Source organism: Amia ocellicauda, chromosome 22 (genome assembly GCF_036373705.1).
Source record: "Amia ocellicauda isolate fAmiCal2 chromosome 22, fAmiCal2.hap1, whole genome shotgun sequence".
NCBI classification, from domain to species: Eukaryota; Metazoa; Chordata; class Actinopteri; order Amiiformes; family Amiidae; genus Amia; species Amia ocellicauda.
Genome location: NC_089871.1, coordinates 4,248,312 through 4,268,771, shown reverse-complemented (window position 1 = coordinate 4,268,771; position 20,460 = coordinate 4,248,312). Strand labels below are relative to the sequence as shown.

The 20,460-nt window shown below is 43.3% G+C and overlaps 1 protein-coding gene across 1 annotated transcript in view; it reads right to left on the bottom strand.

Annotated features, from left to right (window-relative positions):
- Positions 1-20,460, bottom strand: part of sez6b (seizure related 6 homolog b) — a 203,283-nt gene that overhangs the window by 34,503 nt on the left and 148,320 nt on the right. The window contains exon 5 of the mRNA XM_066695338.1: positions 399-584. Within this exon, the coding sequence (XP_066551435.1) occupies positions 399-584 (186 nt within the window). The remainder of the gene's footprint in view (positions 1-398; positions 585-20,460) is intronic.

Here is a 20,460-nt window from a genome sequence, read left to right as displayed (position 1 = left end):
TCGGTGGAGACAGGGGGTCTGTAATGAACGGAACAACTATATACAAAGGCACACGTGGGTGGTCAAACTCACAGGTTCAATTATAATGGAAATCTTCAGGGTTTATTGATCGCTTTCCTGTTGTAGTCGGATTTCATTGCGGTTTCCGGGGGACCCCGTCGGCTTAATGGATTTATAAATGTGAACAACCCACTTCGGTTAATTTACATCATTTGAAATGAAAAGGAGAAAGTATTTATTAAGCTAATCTGCTCCCTCCAACAAACAAGAGAGTGCAGACCTACAGAGGCCTCAGATTTCAAGATGGATTCTGAACATGACACCTCTTCTGACCCATTAAAACACCCAATACAACCCGAAGGCCCTCCAGCGTAAATCGCAAGATCGCCAGTACTTGCCCAGGCACTGTGGCTCCTTGCCGCTCCAGTAGGGGGTGGTGGCATTGCGGCAGGTGAGGGTCGAGGGGCCCTGAAGCTGGTAGCCGGTGTAGCAGTAGAAGTAGGCCTCTCCGCCCGCGTGGAGACTGGTCACCGACACGTCCCCTGAGGCCGGCCGCTGAGGGAAGACACAGCTCAGCATGAAGGCTGTGGAGAGATGGACCGAGAGGGGAAGAAGAGGGAGAGGTGGAAGGGGAGATAGAATGGGAGGAGGGGAGAACATGTGGGAAGGGGATACAGAGATTAACTACAATGCATGTAGTGTGCTTTGTCACAGATTGCACCTGTGATTACTATATTTCGCCATGCTTTACCATTTTGCTTTGCTTTCCTACACTTTATTGTAGATTTACCATGGTACACTACAGTAAACAATTATAAGGGGTAGACCAGTTAACCTTCTGAGAAAGTCTGCCTCTCTCTTTAAAAAATAAATAGTTTTCATTATTATGCATAACATTCAACTCATTGCAGCTGAATTGCTATTTATACCCCATTCAGAGTGTGTTTAAATGCTCTCTCTCGCTCTCTCTTTCTGCGTGTCTCTGAGGAGGGCCTCTTTTCTGGGCGGGTTCCCTGTTGCGTGTTTCCCCGTTTTTTTACAGCTGGGGACACGAACCCCCTATCACCATCAAGTCCATCTGCATAGACGGAGATAGATTAGCCGAAACTGGTTTCCACGTCCCCATTTCCTATCCTCCGATGGGTTCTTCCGCGTGGGACTCTCGGGCGCAATCATTAGTTTCACAGGATGATAAATTAGCTGCACCACGTCCCTAATGGGAGACATAAAATATGCTTCCTTTCCCCTGCCTCCGTAGCAAGCTGCCTCTCTCTCAATGATTGCCTCGGCGAGTGACAGCGATTGGGCCCGGCACAATCTGCCCAGCCTCTTTATTAGTGCTCGTGATGCTCGTAAGAAAAATCATAATTATATAAAACAACAACGGCATACAAATTGATGTGCGCGTTATGGTTTGCTTAACTGTTGCTCCGCCAGAATACCAGCACTGCCAAGTCTCAGAGCCCCCCCCGCTCAGCCGAAACACGCGCCTCAGACTGTCTTTTTGAATGATGTGAGAGAAATGTTGATCTTTCCTCAATGTGCTAAACATAGTGATCTAATATTTGAATATAACAAACACTTTTGAGTTGTTTACTTGGGGTATGTGGAAGCAGATTTAGAAGTTGCATTACAGTCATGGTGAAAATGTGTATTAAAATATTTAAATATAAGAATGTACCCTTTTAGTGAGACCGAAAAATATACATGATGCACCTTTTTTGGTGATTTATCTTCCCAAAATGCTTACTTAAAATCCACAATGAATGCAAAGTATTATTTTTTTTAAATGAACAGTTTTATTTTACCCAGTAAGCATCCATTTTTATAGGTAATACACACTGAAGCATTATAAGAGCTATTATGCTACTGTAATTTCCCTGCACCCTATATCCCAACAATTTAATGTCACAAAATACATATTACAGATACAAGAAACAGTTAAAGATATACTGATTGCTGGAGAAAAAAAAATGAAATGGAATCAATTTCATCCTAGACTCAATACATTAAACCAGCCAATTGTTGGTCGTCCAAGACCATGTTACAAGCTTCACGCGCTCGTCGGAAAAACAATGCGAAATGAGCTTTGCCATGGGCTCGAAGCAGCACTCACCACAGAATTAGTCTGTCGATACATTAAACATTTAAGCTCGGGAAAAGCGATTTAAATGGCATCATCACTCCCTTTTATAAATCCTGCTTCCTTCCTTCAGCCGCTCACAGAATTAGTATCAAAGCCGGTAGCTTTATAGCTCAGTGCCTTCAGATTGAAGGCATTAAGGTAAGGGGATACTTCAGAAAGCAATTTAATTCCAACAGGTCTCCCGCTTAGCAAATGGAATCTTTTACATCAGAAAGCACCCTCTCCAGGAAAATAAGGAATCTGCGACGCTGCACGCAGTAATGCCGATATTAGCGATATTAGACGGAGGTTCAGAGTAATGACTGTGCAGTAGATGGCTGGCTTAGTACAGAAGTCCAAAAATTAAGACTAACATTTATTTACTGTAGACCTGCTTTTTTAAATTTTCTTTTTTAAAAGCCGCCTTTGTGTTTGTTGCTACAGAACTGTTTGCCTTAGTCATTATGTTTTGGAGTGCAGCCCCATGTGGGAGCTGCGCTTTGACTCGAGGTCAGACTTGGGATGAAATGGATTTGCAAATACTTTTAACATTATTACTCCCCCCCCCACTCTCCTCCTCCCCATTCATCATGGCAAAACCTTCTAATCACGGCTGTCCCGATTCAATCCAATTCACTTCAATCCAACCCACCGAGCTTCTTGACCTTTGAGAGTGCCGGTCTTTGAAGAACCTGAGAGGATGGAGAGCTGGTGGGGCTGATTTGATGGTAATTGTGACGAGAAGGGGGGAATGATTGTATAGGAGAGGCTACAATCCTAAAAGGACCATTTCCAAAATGCATTTGTACCAAAGGGTCGAAAGTGGCTTGAAACCCAACCATTTGAGAAGGTGATGCACTGTAACTTTGACCCGAGCGAGCTCCTCGTGCATTGCACTATGGGATAGGTGATTCAAAACTATTAGATTAGCAGCAAACGGGCGGACGAGGAATGCTCTTTTCTGCAATGAAATATGGTAAGTGCAACGGCTCAGCAAAGTATCCGGATTAATTTTTAAATCATTTCTCCCAAAGTGTGCCCTTCACTCACTTAACCATGTATTAAGGGACATCTAGGAGCTCTTAGACAGTACATTTAGGTAGAATTTTAACGCCATCCATCACGAGACCATATATTTAAATCGAGAGACTATACCATGAGGCACACGTGTGTGTATTTATCACCGTGTCGGAGGAGTTCGGTTCAAATCCATCAATATGTTTTTTTCACCCTTCAACAGCTGTGCAGCTCTGGAATCAATCTCTATATAATGGAAGTGTTTGTTGCCATTACTATTTGAGTGCTGCCTTTTTTCATTTCTTCAATCTCTCTTTTTTTTCCCGTGCCAGCTACAGGAGGTTTCAATGCCAGCTTCCTCGAAATCTTGAGTTCGGATCAACTTTCCAAACTTACTATCATATGGAAAGAAGAAAATTGCTTCTCACAAAACCCCTCTTCACAGCTTCCCCATCTCCTCGTGACAAATTCCTTTGTGGCCCGTCGCTGCTCTATCAGAAAGTGCACCTGCGAAGTCTGTCATTGTTGAGGATATTGTCAAGGAAAATGAATGTTTTTTTTCTTCTTGTATGTGTGTGTGTGGGTCTCTTCTGTGGTTCTTTTCTTGCCAGGGATTTCTTTAGCAGCCTGTACCTGATAAATGCCCAATTTTTTTCTCCACTAAGCTGGGAGACATTGGTTAATGCACCCTTGCTCAAACAGCTCAAACGAATGTATACTCGAGATAGAGAGAGAGAGAGAGAGAGCAAGCCACAGAGAGCCATGAAGAGCAGCAAACTTTTAATACACAACGTGGGGGTTTAAAAGCAACGTAAAACCAAAAGGCGGAGAGAGGCATTCGGCAGAAGCTTATTGCCTAGTGAGACTTGTTCCCGAATAACCTGTGGGACTGAGTGTTTGAAGGTTTGTGTATGTGTGTGTGTGTGCAATAACGTCATTGAATTATTTAGGTCTGTGTGTGTGGTTAACATTCTTGGATCTGCTATGTATGCAGGTGTGTTGGTGTGGAAATGAGTTGGTGAGTCTAAGGCCACAGATGAACGTGTGGGTTTTCAGGACTGGCGGACCAATGCATGTGTGCATGTTAGAGAAATGGATGGATCACAATACATGGGGACATTTTTTAGATACCCTCTTCTCGCCGTGTCAATGAAATAGTTTATTATTTATTATTACTGTCTATTCACTCCTGATTCAGAAACACCAACTCCGTCTCAGAATAGAGCCAGGTTGACTATACCAGGTTGAATTCCAATACTACCGATACTTCTACTAATAATTCTAATCTTCACAAACACTACAAACACAAGAATACATAAATAAATAAACAGAGGTACACAAAACTACCCCTGCTGGCACCTTCTAATTTTACCACCTAAATGAAACCGCTCTCGCTGAGCAAATGAGGCAACTAGTGCAGCCCCAGACAGCCCCCTCAACCATCCATTTTGTTTATCGTTTATCACTAGCATCAGAGCACAGCGGGGCCTGGGCCTGCACTGCTGCTGTTATTACAGCATTACTACGCCATGGCATCTATTTCAATTAGACTAATACAGGTGGGGGGGGACTTTAGGCTGGCTTTATGTTAAGTTTAACCCCAAGGGCATTAAATTACAGAAGCCTCCTTCTCACCACTCTACTGTAGCCCTTCACAGCTTTATAGCCCATAAAGTGCTATTGTTTTGCTATTACGAGTAATGATGCCTCGGCGACCGGAGTCAGGGAGATTAGCTGGTGGTCAGGCCGCTGGCGGCAGATGCTAAATTGATGGCCTCCATTATTTGCCCTGAGAAGAAACGCGGCGCAATTCATCGCAAAGTTTCACCGATGAACCCCCTCCCCTTGCCTGGCCGCCAGCGCCGCGCCAGGACTAATAACCGAGCAGGAGGTGGCTAAGTTCCAGCGCGGCTAATGAGCGGCCGCGGCGAGACAGAGACAGAAGGGCCGATCCTTTATCAACCGCGGCTGTCGCTCCATCACCCTAATGTCCCTTACGTGAAGCTGTGCATATGCCTCGCTCACTTGATTAGGCAGAATGAAATGGTGCACGGCTCTGGGTAGAGACGAGACACCGGGAACGCAATCCCCACTGGGATATTCAAGTTAGCGTTTAAAGACATTTTAAGTAAGTTGGGCTTCTGTCCAGTTTCTGCAATCCGCTCTCCTTCCTTGTGCGGCTCATTTAAATACAACTATTATTACCTTCTCTCACCTCTTTTCTTGATAATACAAGACACAGCAAAAATGTATAGTAGAATCTAAAATACACCCCGCAAACTAAATAACCTGTGGGGTGTTTGAATAAAAACTTCGTTACGAACATAGATACAAATGTAGTTACAATTGTGTACTTACATATACCATTAATCATTGTTACACATTACATTGTAATAATGCATAATTACACTAATTATTAGTAACTACAGATGTACCTACTATGTAACTACACTAATTAGGGAGACTTATTGTAAAGTGTTTCCAGATAACACAAAATTTTTAAATGCAGTAAAGGACAATGCAGCTTGACAGTCATCACTCTAGGGTGGCCTGTGTCCCTATTCAATAGACATGTGACCCATTTGTCACATGTGTAAACACCTTCCCCAGCGAAAAGGCTGTAGCTTGAGATCGGCAATCACCTGCTCACGTCCCCACCTCCAGCCAAAGCATATATTTCACCACGAGTCACACTGTGCCAGTTAAGAATCTAATACGGCCATTTCATATGGGGCTGTGTCAAAGGCTAACAGTGCATGAAATGTATGGGACGGCTCCCAGGCCAAGAATGAAAGATATGAACAACGAGGAGAGGCAGGCAATCCCTCTTGCCAAGCGTCCCCTCTGCTCCGAATCAATACCCAGACAGGCAACGAGTCGCAAAAAAAAGAGCGCGGACGCCTGCATTCCTAACAGGTAGGAAGCGTCTGCAAGTCATTGTCAAAACAAAGCAGTCTTCATTAACGGGATTTGTAGAGGTCCACGGTTATTTCCTTAATAGCATTTATTGAGCAGTTGACCATTTCAATTGAGTGTTTAACCCAACCATATAAATATCAATACATCACAGCGGCACAATGCTAAAGCTCCCCCGATTTAATTTATTTTCCCTGGGATAGCGTTATTGATCTGTGTTTAAGGGTAATGTTTCATTGGAGAAACACAGAGAAAAGACTCTGTGGTACTGTAAATCAGGGCTGTTTCTTCCATCAAGTGGATAAAAATAGCTTCACAACTTTCCCTTTTCTCATTGGATCATAATGTCCGAACGACATTTAAATGGTCAAACCACACATCAAAAATTGATGCACTTTGACTCCGACTGTATCCTCCGCTACTCCTACTCCAACTCCTACTTAATGGACATGTTAAAAGAACTAAGTCTTGAACAGAAGACGTAATGTGGGGTTTCGAATCAGCTATTCAGTGGCGAGGTGAACTCAAAGGTCTATCTATAGCTCAACAGCAACAGAAAGACGGTGGCAAATGGAAATTAGGAATAAGTGAGATTGGAAATGGTGGAGGTGCTTCTTTACACAAGGAGTGGCAGGGGTCTGAAACAAAGCACCCAAGCCGTGACAGTGAAGCTGACCAGAAATGGTGGGATCGAGCTACTCGGCAGCAAGGTAAACCGACCGCTTGTCTTTCTTACCTTCCTGAAGTTCGAGTGCCAGATGCAAATCTCGCCGGTCCCTCTCCCTCTCTAACAGAGATGAATAGTCTATTAAAACTCCTGTATTTTACATGACCTGATGAAAAATGCATCTCCCTCTTGCCTGAGACATTAATTATAAAACACAGAGGGAATTCATTTGCGTCCAGCTCATCAGACGTCATTGTGAATAATTGCGCGTGATGGCTGGGTTTGAAAGGACAGAGGCATATGGGAAATCTCTTTCAATTTCAGATCGGATTTCATGCCACCTCGAATTAACCTCCCCTCGCAACCAGAGCAAAGGAATGTCATCATAACACCACAGACGTGCAATGAAGAGCTAGACGGGCCCCTGGGGACTGTACTGCGGTCACAAACAGCGCCCTCTACCAGCACAGTTAGAAACAGAATTAGAGAATCAAACCCAGCAAATAAAACTTCAATTTGGGATATACTGTGTAGGGGTTAACGTGCTCTAAGGGGATTTTGGTTGAAACGACTCCTACCTTTCGTAGCTTTCAAGGAGTGGTTTTGATTTCTCAGGATGTGAATGTGCGACGCTCAGAAGGAGAAGTGGATCATAGTTGTGGGATTACTCGGGATTCCACCGAAGAGTTGCACATCCCCACTCGCATTATATTAATCTAACCTTTCCGTTTCTCCTTGGGCCTTGTAATCACAGAGAAAGACATTCAATCTTTACTGCCCCCTGTTTCACAGCACTAACAGACTTCACCAAATTGTGCTGAACTGATGTGAGATACTGTTAAGTCTACTGGGGTCCTGATTGTTTTCAAACCTATGTGATAAGTGCTGAAGCGGCAGAGAATTACCCATTTCAGTAGTACAGCTCAGGCAAGACTTTGTACCAGTCGGTCTTCTGAGCATATTATATGGAGTTAATCGAGCCTCAAGCCAGTACGGTACTTATCCAGTACAGAACTGCTACAGAATAGATAGAACCAGATTAATTAGTTTATGTGTTGAGCAGTCTTCTGGAATAAATAATTACTTCTTAAAAGAAGAAAAACAACACATGGCCAAATTTAAAACGTGATATATAAATAAAGGCTGTGAATAAAAAAGGGAACAAACAAAAGTAATTAATACATTAAATGCATAGATTGATACCTATAGAAAGTCTGCACCCCCTCGAACTTCAGTGTCTCACGGTAATTCTCGTGCATTTAAATGAAGATTTGTTTTCACCTATCTACACACCATAGTCCACACTGTTAAGGGGAAAAACGGTTTTATTGTGAAAAATATTACATTAAAAAGTATTGTTTTCTAACAATAGGCCTTCAGCAAAAGCAGTAAAACATTAATAAAACAAATATGACAAATTCAGCTCTGTAGGAGGAAGAACAAATGAAACCAGAAACCCATTTGCAGCAGTAAATTTAGTGAGATGTTTGTTGTTGTAGTTGTTGTTTGTAAGTTTATCACTGTGTCTGGAGAATAATGCATTTTGTTAACCCCTGATGGCCACACCAAGAGACAGGTCCTCCATGCTCCTACTGCAACGCAACTCGAAATGGAAACATTTTATGTGTAGTTGTCAGTGATGGATGCAGCTTTAATGGTTTTGATTAAAGCTGCTAATAAATCAATACCATTATAATATACATAACAACGTGGGTTTGAGATTCAAGAATGTGTTAAAATGTGGGTTTCCTCTGATGGCGATGTTTAAATGTTTAAATTGCTATGGACGAGTGAACGCGGGGCAAGCTGTACAGAGAGGAGAGAAATCGGTCAAAAGTCTGTATATTTAGAGATGTCTATATGATCATTAGGATGCTTGCAAATTAGTAAAAGGCAAAAGCCACGCTGATATTCGTAATTAAGCGTATCTGGCCCGGAAAGTCTGCCACGGGTTCCCATGGAAATGGCAGAGGCTGTGTATAATTTCTGAAAACACACGGCCCTCGTTTACAGATTCACAGGAAAGAAAACTAAATTCAGGCAGACTGTCTTGGTAAATAAATACAATTCTGACTCCTCAAGAGCTTGTACAGTTTAAACTCAATACAACTTCTGTTTGGAGGACAATACAAAAGCAATGTAATTCCAAAGACGGTAAATACTTCATAAAGGGATGGTACTCAAATGGGTTAGAAATATGAATCACATCAATTAGAGACTGAAAACTGACTTGAGAGGCTGAAGGTAATTGCTCCTTACCTAGTGTACATATGGAGCTCGTTAAAATTACTCAGATATATTTTCTATAAATCCATGCCTAATATTTTTTTTTATATAAAGTCGCTGGGAAACATCGTGCATAATTGCACTTGAGCCATTTAGCTTAATGCAAGGAGTTATTTGAATAAAGTAGAGATTTGCATTTTTAAAGAAGGGCTGCATTGTGAGTAAGTACACATACTGTAATTGACTAGTAAAGCAAGCCTCCTCTCTTGCTGTTATTTAATATGATGAAACACCCCTTATCTTTAATTAGTTCTCAATATTAGTTTAATAATTAATCACTAATATTGTGTGGATACCTATTAAGAGAGAGGGAACATTGTGACTTATTTTACTTGACGAGGAGGGGGGGATTAATAGGATAATTCAGTTCTAGCAAGTTTGTCTTTAATTTGTCACCACTTATTAGGTTTTAATTAAAAGGATTAAGTGAAACTTGCTCTTCTTCTCGGAAGTATGAATCAAATTAGTATTACTGTTCTATCTTTCAGTGCATTTACAGTGGTTGTGTTACACACGCCTGGAGCCTGGAGCAGCTACGTCCGACCGAATCCCAAAGCATCTGGTTTTAAATAATTGGATGAGAATAGGTCTTCCGATGGATTTGCAAAGATTACTCGCAATGTAAAGCAGGAGACTTTTAGCCGGTTCAAAGAAGAGGGGAAACATGTTTTCTTTAATCTGACGCTCCCCAAGCTTTGCGCAGATGGTGTTTGCCATTACTTGCACGCGTCTAGGCGAAGTGTTTCCATATCAAAGACAAACACGGGGAAAATCAATGCTATACATGACCTGTCACATGTATGATTTATTGGGGCCTGTTTGTGTTTCCACCGTTGGCGTCATTGGAGACTTCTGATACCGAAGGAAATACAAGACACCACTGCTGTTATAATATAGTATACATTCAGTATACTCAAACAGCCAAATCCCAATATCCTAGATCACTTTGTTCCTTCATCTATCCCGTAATGTATATGCGATGTCTTTGACAGGTAGATCACATCAGATGCTAGAACAAACTAACACAAATTGGAAGAAAAAAACGATACACAAATCATTTTAAGAGACCTCCTCTTCACAATCTATTTAGAAACCATCCCATCAATACACCCACAAATTGAAACTCGAATAATCAGAGAGTTGCTAATTAAACAGTCACCACAGAGTACCTGCACAGCACACTCAAGTACCATTGCAAAAAAAAAAAAAAATGAAATGTGTTGTTATTTTTGATTTAAGTAGCCACAGGCCATGTACAGGCATCCCTCACTTTAATTAGGAGCTCTCCCCCGGCTCTGAGCGATAAACACACATAGGCTGTGGGTCTGGGGGGCTGAGGGAATATCGAGGAATGCATTTCCACTAGCCTGTGAAGTGTGGCTTCTTTAAATGCAGGAGACACAGTACTTGAACATATAGGCCGTGCTGTCGCAGGATTAGATGTTGGTAAAGAGACTCTTGAACACGGCTTGTCACTGCCACACAGCCATCAGCCCCTTGACAGGCTATCTCCTCTCTCTAATGTGGTTTTCAGTGAAATCAAAAATCCCCTCCACCCCCGACATCAACAAAACGGCCAGACTTTTTCAGACTTTTTTCTGATTCGGCCTTCCTCCCGTGCCTCTCGGCGTTCCTCGGATGCGTTTTTCAAAACCGTGCAGAGAGGACGTTCGGAGGAAGGGGGTGAAAGGACAAAACGCGATTCATCACCTAAGCTCGCTCTCTTTACATCCTCTCTCTCTCCCTTCCTCTGAAGGATAGTTCAAGATTCTCCGGCGTCAATAAATACGGAGCGTTTATTTCCACATTCCTTTCCAGCCTTTCTTTTCCTCCTTCTAATTTCTTTAAAGAAGACATCAGGAGCAAAAACAAATTAAAAGCTATAGATCACATAGCCTTTCTCTCCGTCTCAGTGATCATAGTATAAATCTGCATAATTTTACTGCGGCGGCAAACGATAAATACCGCTCCACTTTCACGACTTAGAATTGGGCCCGAGTATTAGTTACCGATATAAAAGATTTGTTTGCGACGATATATTTGCGGCAGCAGGAGTTTGACCAATATATATCGCACACAAAGCACAGGGCGACGGCAAAGTGAAAGTAATCAAAGACAATGCAATTACTCTTCAGCAGCCTCGATAAGTGTAAAATCAGTGTTTCTGTATTTCCAGTGCAGAGGCGTTTGCAATCGGGAAGCCGGTGACACGTGGGTGTATTAGTGCAACAGGGTAGCCATGTAGAAAATTATATCGGAGGCACTTCAAGGTATATTCATATTACAATCCCATAGTTAATCTTGGAGTCATGTGTAGTAATATAATTATTAGATTCTAGTTATAATTGACTGACTGGTGTAGTGTAGACGTGTCACATATTAGCCGTGCACATGCCGCGCGGTTGTCTTGTCACACGATGTAACGCGAAATAGGTTTCCATCAGCAGTGCTATTAATGCATACGAGCAATGTTATGGGAGTGCAATCGAGGGAGCGACGCGCCAGGGTTTTCAATCCTGCATATGGCTGGCGAGATATGATCCGGACTGCATATTGAATTTGCACATCTGTTTGTTTAATACGTCTGGAGGAGCGGGAGAATTTCAGGCTCGGCAATCTCGCCTTTGAAAACCCGTCTTTGTAATGTGAAGTTGTGTCTGCAGCATCCACGACGGAGAGGGAAGGAAAGAAAGAAATGCGTGTCTTTTTTTTCCTGCGTAGACAGAACAGAGAAATGAGAGTTGAGCGCCGAGTCTGTCCGCTCTCCACCGCAGTGGATTGAGCCATTAGAACACAAATCACCATATAAAACTGCTCTGTGGAATATTTGTGGGTTCACTCGGGTTCAAATTAATAAAGTTTAAAAGTGAGTGATAAAAAGAAACAACAACTTTGCAATGCATTTGCAGGATCGAGGGTGGGAGTGGTGGGTTGTGAATTAGAGGGAGCAGTGATTATATTTCCCTGCGTGTTGGTGATTTTCCCGGTGCCACTATCATCTCGCACAGTCCTTGTTAATAGAAGCACCCAAAATAAGTAATTTATTCCCGTCAGTTGAGCTGGTGGCAGACTCAAAGTGTGAACAGCCTCTTTTGATCCCTTCACTTAACGCATTTCTGTGTCTCCCTTACAGTTCACTCTCTCTCAATATGTTTGTTCCTATAGTGCAGCAATAAAGAGAAAACTCATACACACACCACAAGAAGTATGAATCATCTTAAGAGATATTATGGAGAGTGTCCTTGGAGACATGACATCTCTCTCTTTCTCTCTCTCTTGTTTTGAATTAGGCTAAACACATGGTTTGTTTTAATACATTAAGCAATTCAGTCTTTAAATGTAGCGATAGCACAGATTTTGCTCCATATTGTAGGGGAAGGCAAAGATGGTGTAGCAACAGCAGTATTGTTAGTTTATTGCAAATATCTTTGACACGATGCGTTTTTAAATGGGCATAGGACACAGACAATATCTATAAAACAGCGATTTGAGCAGCAGAAGGATGCTGCTAAGATTTGAGGAGACCCTTTTCCTTAGGAAGACGGAGCTAAATCTCTTTAAATTGTCATTATCCTCGCGATTATGTCCCCCCACTTCTTCCCAGGAGGAGGTCTGGCACTGTTTACAGTCAGCCCTGCTCTTTAAAGTACGTGCCTCGGGGTAATTGTTGCTTGTATAGATGCGGTGCATACCTTAAGTCATTAATTACATTTTTTAATTAAAGAAACACTGTTGTACATTTCAGCATCCGTGCTTTGTCTTGCGTTATTAAACAAAACCTTGTTGGCAACAGAACTAGTGCTATAGCTAATCTCTTTGTTGTAAATGTGTTATTTAATTTTTTCTCCAAGTCGAAAATAATGAATTAAACGAGGAACTGGTAGGGACGAGTGAGGAGAAAAAAAGCCCTGTGTTATTCTGTGGCTGGTGGGAGAAGAAGAGCGGTTATTTGTCAAGTACAGGTTTACTGGATATTAATTGACTTAACAAGGTGAGCAGTTGCTAATTTATGCGTTATACTTGCATGTAGACAAGGTTGGTTTTCACCTTCAGGGATAATTATAATGACATTTTAACACGATTGTTGCCCTAGCCAAGCCACACTCTGCTGTGCATGCTACAAACAACAGCAACAACAAAACAACACGTTGCATTTATGGATTTATGCAAATGGGATTGTACAGGCGAGCGACTCGGAAGCAACATCTGGCTTTAAATTCGTTGTATTGGCAGGGAAACTGGGGGTGGGGATGGGAAATCGGCATCAAATAATGACTTTAAAGGAACAAAGTGTGTTTTGGCATTTCACCACATGCCACGCTTGTAAAATGATGAAGGATATTTGTGTCTGGAACAGGAGTCGATGGGCTGGGGCTCTGAATGCTTGCGGTTCCGGTCCGTAACCTTGGGCTCTTCCAATGAGGAACTTCGATTTCACACCCTTAATACTTCCTTAAAACTGACCCGGACGGCTGGAGAATCCCGAAATCAACCATTACATCGAGCACAGGCTGGCGATGAAATTGAACAGAAGGACATGGAAGGGCCGAGCATGTTGGTGCAGTGTGTGTACGTGCTTCATGTCTGTATTTTTTACAGGAACAGAGTATTTTTTTCAGAAGCAGGCAACACATGTGTGGGATCAGAAATCCTTCCTCGATATCACACAAGCTTCCTTCCCTGGTGAAAACACAGGCTAGAGAGAAAGACATGAAATAAGTAAGTAAATAAATAAAAACTGTTCCCCTTTCCTTTGGGATTTCTTTTGTTCGCACGTTGTGTAGAGTACCAGATGTGCCCGAGACTGAGATGTCAATATGAGTGACAGAAGGGAGAAGGCACCTGATCTCTCTCTCTCTCTCTCTCTCTCTCTCTCTCTCTCCTCCTTGGCAGTCTTTCTTGCTCTTCGTTGACCCCAGTGCAGCAATGAAAAGGAAAGTCACACCGGGGCAGGCTAAAAGGAGCTGCGATTCTTTAGTCCTGTGCAGAGGAGAGGGCGAGGGGATTGTGTTTCAAGTGATACAAAAAATAACCCCTCAAAAGGTATTGACAGAGCCAACCAGAAGGGCAACAAAGAAACAGAGAAAACAGTGGGGAGCTTTTGATGAAGCTAAACAGGGGAGGATCTCCTTTACACACGGGGATATGAGTCTGTGGATCCCTGCGCTCAAGTTGAAGTGGGCGCTGTGGGATCTGTCCAGAAATGTCTGAATAAAAGAGAACGCTTTATTTTCTTTCCACTTCTCACCTGTCCTACGTTCTTCTCCCAGAAAGAGCAGAGACAATGTTCAGTACAGCACAGCCACCACCAGGGGGAGCAGGGGTTAAGCGCAATTAATCTGCCGGGACTGTATTACTCTCCCAAAACAAATTGGCAGTGGGAATCGGAGAGATGCTTGAGGAGGAATGTGTTTGTGTTGGGGGAATTATTGTAATTATTGGGGGGACTAACACATGGGGGTGCCCAGGATTGAGCTAATGTACCCTGGTAAATGTATACCAAGAAGAGCAGCACGTCTCTTTCGTACTTTGAGAAGTAGCAGCGTTGGTGAAGTATTTAAAGTATTTTCGAATGCAGGCCCATTAATCTTTGACTTTAATTTCTTTCCTTCCCACGACAGCCGGCTAACAAAGCTGCATTTCTGATAAATGATGACATTACCATACCATTACCTGCTGCTAAAAAGCAATTCGCATGCAATTACCGTTTTCTTTTATTGTTTGCCAAAAATTAGATGTGGATAAACCTTTAATAATCTCCTATTGATTCTTTTCCCTCCTGTGAAGATGGGGATAATTGACAGTAATAGGTTTCCAGGCGGTGTGCTGGGGTGGAGCACAGGCACAGATCCTTATTGTTTCTCCCACCACCCCCCGCCACCACCACCCGAAGGCCTGTGCTGTTTAATAATTATTACAATACTGCGAACAGTGAGAAAGAAATAAAGTAAAGTTAGGGCATAATGCAGAATTGACATAAAAAGGGAGAAGAGGAGATTAAATAGAGAGCAACCAAGAAAGAGAGAAAGAAAGCAGGAAGTAAGAAAAATAAAGCAAGTAAGGAAAAAACAGAGGATGAACTCTCCAGCTCGTGTCACCCAAGGCTGAAGGAGAGAAAGCAACACTGTCTGGCAGTGGGTTGGCAGGGAGAGACAGAGGTCTTCGGAGGGGGCAGGTGGAAATCCTTGTTTCTGGCTGACAACCCTACAGTGGCTTAAGGACTTTACCCTCCCATCAGTCTCCATTACTCCTAAAGAGACCGCTCTCTGGTGGGCAATTTGCTTCCTGCCGACTTCCTACCGAAACCCACGGCCGCCCTTGCAGGAACACACCTGCCCATGGAAGCGCAGGGGAGACGGCCGCTCACACACAAGCAGCAACACAAACAGAGCCGTTATTATCCGCCAGTCTCTTTAGCGGAAGAAATATTGAGATTCTGTCCATCCCACCTGAATGAATGAACGCCATTGTATTCAGCAGAAGGACGGGAATGCTTGTGGTCTGGGAGTGGAAACCAAAAGTCCGTCTTCTCTGCTGAACTTGCATCAACTTTTCAATTTCCGCTGGATCAACTCACAACTCTTAGGAACAAACATTAATGCTCCGCTGAGCAGAGGCTGAAAGGGCAGCGGGCATCAAAGTGGATTAGTTCAGACCAAACATTTAATTTCATCAGCGGATCCGACAGTTCGGCAGCTGTATGAGGACAACTCACCCCCACCCCCCCCGGACCCTTATATTTATTATAAAGTGTTTGCCCGTAGCCCCCATGTGCTCTGACTTAGTGCCTCCCCGCTCTGGCTTTAATTGTTGTGTCTGAATCCAGGCTGCCTTTTATGCAGCGGGGTGCAGGAGAGTCACTCAGAGGATATTTCAGCGGATGTGCCTTTGACTCTCGTTTGCAGCTCTGAGAGGAAGGCGCCTGCCCCGAAGGAGTCCCTGCCTTTGTGTGTCTAAGAGCTGCTGCTTTAAAAGGGCAATCCATTACCTGACTGCTGCCCTCATGCCCTCCCTTCACCCCTTTCCCAGCGGGCAAGCCAGGCCTGGGCAAAACCCCTGTCATGCCAGCTGCGAGTACGTGTATTTTTTGGCTTGAGTGACTGATGATCAAACAATCACGCACACGTTTTGAAAAGGGAGAGAGGCCATGTGTGTGTGTGTGTGTGTGTGTGTGAGAGAGAGAGAGAGAGAGAGAGGCCATGTGTGTGCGTATGCGTGTGAGAGAGAGAGAGGCCATGTGTGTGCGTGTGCGCGTGTGTGTGAGAGAGAGAGAGGCCGTGTGTGTGTGTGTGTGTGTGTGTGTGCGCGTGTGTGCGTGTGTGTGAGAGAGAGAGAGACAGACAGAAAACACTTCTGCGGCAGCATCACACAAATTAATGCAGAATCTATTCCAGCCATCGCCAGCATGAGTTATAATTTCGATAGATATTATTTACCTATACCTTTAGCTCTTTGTAGATCTTTTTTTAAATGATTTAAGACTGTTCATCTAGTCATATGCAGTATTTCATCTGACCCACTGTGGACTGCTCTGCTAGGGCTTAAATTCTCTGCAGGAACTATTTCTATTCAGAATAGATATAACTAATTACAGAGATCCTGAGCCTCACTCAACATCCACCGGCTCAATCGCTACTGTAATAGATGGCACCAATCTTGAACCCATGTCTCTATCAGATAAAGCTAATTTGCGGTCTGGATGCGGATGAAATTTGTCATACGTGTGTTGAACGTATGCCACCGATTTCTTGTGTCATGTGTATTTTGGGTATTTTAATAAAGTTGAGTTTCAGATTGCAGAGCAGGATTAGCAGACAGTGACTGACATGCACAACTTGTCAGGCCTGTAGCTCTGCTGCAGAGTATGCCCCACTTATTCTCTCTCCAAGTAATCTCTAGGTGATTATGCAAAACCATGTTTATTTATTTTCATCCACACCTACTCGTGCTAGCTTTGCACCTTTACACTTTTTACTTTTTACAGTTGCTTTTGGGGAAATGTGGAGCATTCCTGCCCTATAGCAAAAAGGTTTTCTTTTGAAGATGAGAGGAAAATGTAAGAAATATGTTACGGCAAGATCTCTAGTTTGTGCTAATCCCAGCTGGGGCTCGGTACGGAGTACGGGGGGATCTGCGACTCAACTTTACAACTCAACTTCTGTATTTCTGTATATATAATTGCATATTGCTTGTGTTGCATTATGGGTCTTGTAAAACTCTTAGATAAAGGCACTGCTCGAATGCATAAATTAAAATGCAATAATCATAATAATACTGATTACAAATGGTGACACTCCACTGGTGATCGGTATTGCAAAGTTTGCAGGTCAAACCACCGTATTAATCTGGTTTGCATCGATGATTTAGGTCAACTGTAGTGGCACGGGCGCCAGTTAGCTGGAGAGGTGGGCAAAATGTGAGGCACGGGGGTCTTTAATGGTAATAAACAAAACAAGCAATGAAGCAGAGAACCTGGGCACTTAATGAAGCAGAAAAAATATTTTACTATATCCAAGCCCTGCACTGTTAATCAAAATTGATGTGTACCTTGTATTTTATATGGAATTATACCAGGCAGGGGCCAGTGTATATATTTATACACAACATACATCTTTTATCTCCAGTGACTTTAATGTTGCCTCATAAAGGTGCAGTGTGTCAGCCCCAACAAGCTTTGTCAGCACCAAGACGAGTTTTAATGGCCAGGGTCGTAAAAGCATTTTATACATGCTTTACGACATCGCCAGGATGGCATTTTATCAATCAAATAGACGCGTCGTCTGTAGAAATAAACAAGCACCCAAAAACAGGAAGCCGGCGACAATGCCCGTTCCATTACGCGGTCAGCAGGATTCGGAGCTGCTTTTGAAAATCCTCGTAAAAAAATAAAACTGATATCGAGACGAGCAAGTGCGTAAGCTAAAATTTTGCCGGGGATCGCTTAGCGTTTGAAAATTGTAAATCCTGGATTTTGCTTCTTGCAGAACATGAGAATTACAGTCGGCTGAGGCTTAAGAAGCTTGACCGGTCGCAAGTTGACAAATCTGTCTACTTCAAAACTATCCAGGAATTAAATTACTCCTAGTCTCCTGCTTTCATTCCTCTTTCTACTCATTCTCTAGTCCAGGGAGGACTGGGGGGCAGGACTCACCGTGGGGGCTGTATTGATGTGTGCCTGTGGGTTTGTGTGGGGCGTTGTGTGGTGAACCAAATGAGGTTAGATAGAAGAATGTGGGGGGGAAGCATAGCTCTGGAGAGATTTTAACCAGCAACATCAAGTCGCCACAAAGTGCAATACAATTTGAAGCAATGGTGGGTTGAAGGTCACAAGCTTACAACGTAAATCTTACTTGCGAAGTCAGCAGCAGATACAGGTGAACAAATACAGGTTGTGTTGTATCTCTTATTTTCCCTCCTCGACTGCCGTGCCTCTTTGTTCTTTCATCGCGAGTTGCCGGGAACACAGGTCTGATCCCCGAAGAGGTTCAGGCAACGTTAGAGTCAATAAACCCCTGAACCATGTCTGCCTGGCCTATTTAAAAGATCTTTAACTAAAGACACCAGGTTCTTAATTTTTTTTCCTTGCAGGTTAATGAGATGTCCCTTTTTTACAAGGCACGTTCTGTTGAGATTAACCGTACAGGTAATTAAGACGACTTAATTACAGTTTAATTATCATCTGTGCCCTGACAGTTATGTCTGTGCTATTCATGCCCACTTCCTTTAATTAAAAATACTTCATGTTTTCTTGGAGAGACATTTCCTCTGATCATCTTTGACTCGCCCAGTTATTTGTGTTACTGTCGGAACAGGTCAGCGTGAACCCAATTTAGAGATAAGATATTGTACACTAGAGGGGAGAATTACAGTATCCTTAAACAGTGTAAAACACCAAACTCTATAAAAACAATATAGAAGATAAAATCCTTGTTTTTGCTCAGGGAAGGTGTTTCTTGTGGAACTACTACACCTAGCTCTGACCCTTTTGGACATTTTTGTTTATAACAATAATGATAAGAATAAAAATATAAAAGTAATACGAAGAGTAAGAATAGAGAGTAAATGACATCCAGCAAATGGAAAACAACACAAAATCTCCAAGCTCTCACTAAAGGATAAAAAGCGAGCGGCCGCTTCTGTCCGCACTGTTAAAAATCTCTCCGCGAGACAGGAGGGAAATTCATTCTGCCAGATCGAGGGAGGATCTGCAGCTGCGGATATGTTACAGGGCAAACGGCATCTCTCAGTGTTCATGTCAAAAGGTAACACTCGGAAAAATCTCTCCTGGCAATCTAATACTCCCTGGGTGAATCTCGGCAGGGGCAGGTGCTGTCAGAGGGTCCGATCCTCCAGAGCTCCATTACAGCCCACCGCTTTCCTGCCGTAGAGGTGTGGAGACGGCGTTAGCTTGTGGGTCACTTCAGCTCCGTAAATGAACAGATCTCTGAAGTCTCTAGAGCGCCTATCGATCACATTTTGTGTCTAAAAACAATGGACCGCAATTAAGCCGATGCACTTCTCGAAAACGTGTCAACGAGCAGAGTGAGGCAGGGGTGCAAAAGATATGAAGCCCATTTAATTTCTGCATCCATTCTCTCCTCCTCTCTGTGCTGGAGCCACTCACCGCGACGCTATCCCCCCCGGGACAAGTCCAGCCGATTTGCAGATTCACACCTACACCGTTTACAAATGCACAGTCTTGCCCTGCTCATCTCTCTATCAATTATTGAGAGGCTTCAATCTTTAATCGGTGCCGCGCTGCGACAAGCGGCCCTATTTAGATCACTGACACGGGTGCCACGATTAAAATTGCATCGTGAATATGACAGATGTGAGGCACTTAGAAGGGGAGAGCGTCCCGGGGAGGAGGAAGCCTGTGCTAACGCAGCGTGGGCTGGACGGCCGCGGCAGGTTCTCCGCGATGTCTAATTAATGCCCGTACACCATGCCTGGCCCCTGATTAACTGTATCATTGATTTTGACCTTAGCAGTTTATCTCCACCAGGGGCAATTGGTCTAATAATTAACTTTGCACAGCAACTCCGTACGCAAGGCAATAGCCGAAATGGCAGGCCTGCGTCAGCGCCCAGCTTTGCGATTCAGGTTTCCAATGAGGTGTGATGCTGGAACGGAGTTCTTTGTCTAACCTTTGCGCTGGTGGCTACACTGCTTTGATTTCTCTCTCTCTCTTTCTCTCTGAGAAAAAATAATACAATCGATCAGTGACCTAGTTGGAGGGTTTGAACATTCCAGTGGGGTTGCAGGCTAGTTCTAAAAATGTCCAATAAACTATCACCTCATGAACTGTTGATTTACTCCCGGTTAAGATGGCGATGCCTGAATGTCTCGGCTCTAGTCTTCAGCTTTAGTGTACGATGGCTTTTGAAAGTCCTGGCATGGGGCGCTCGGCCACACTGATTACACAGAGAAGCTAAGGAGACTTGGCGAG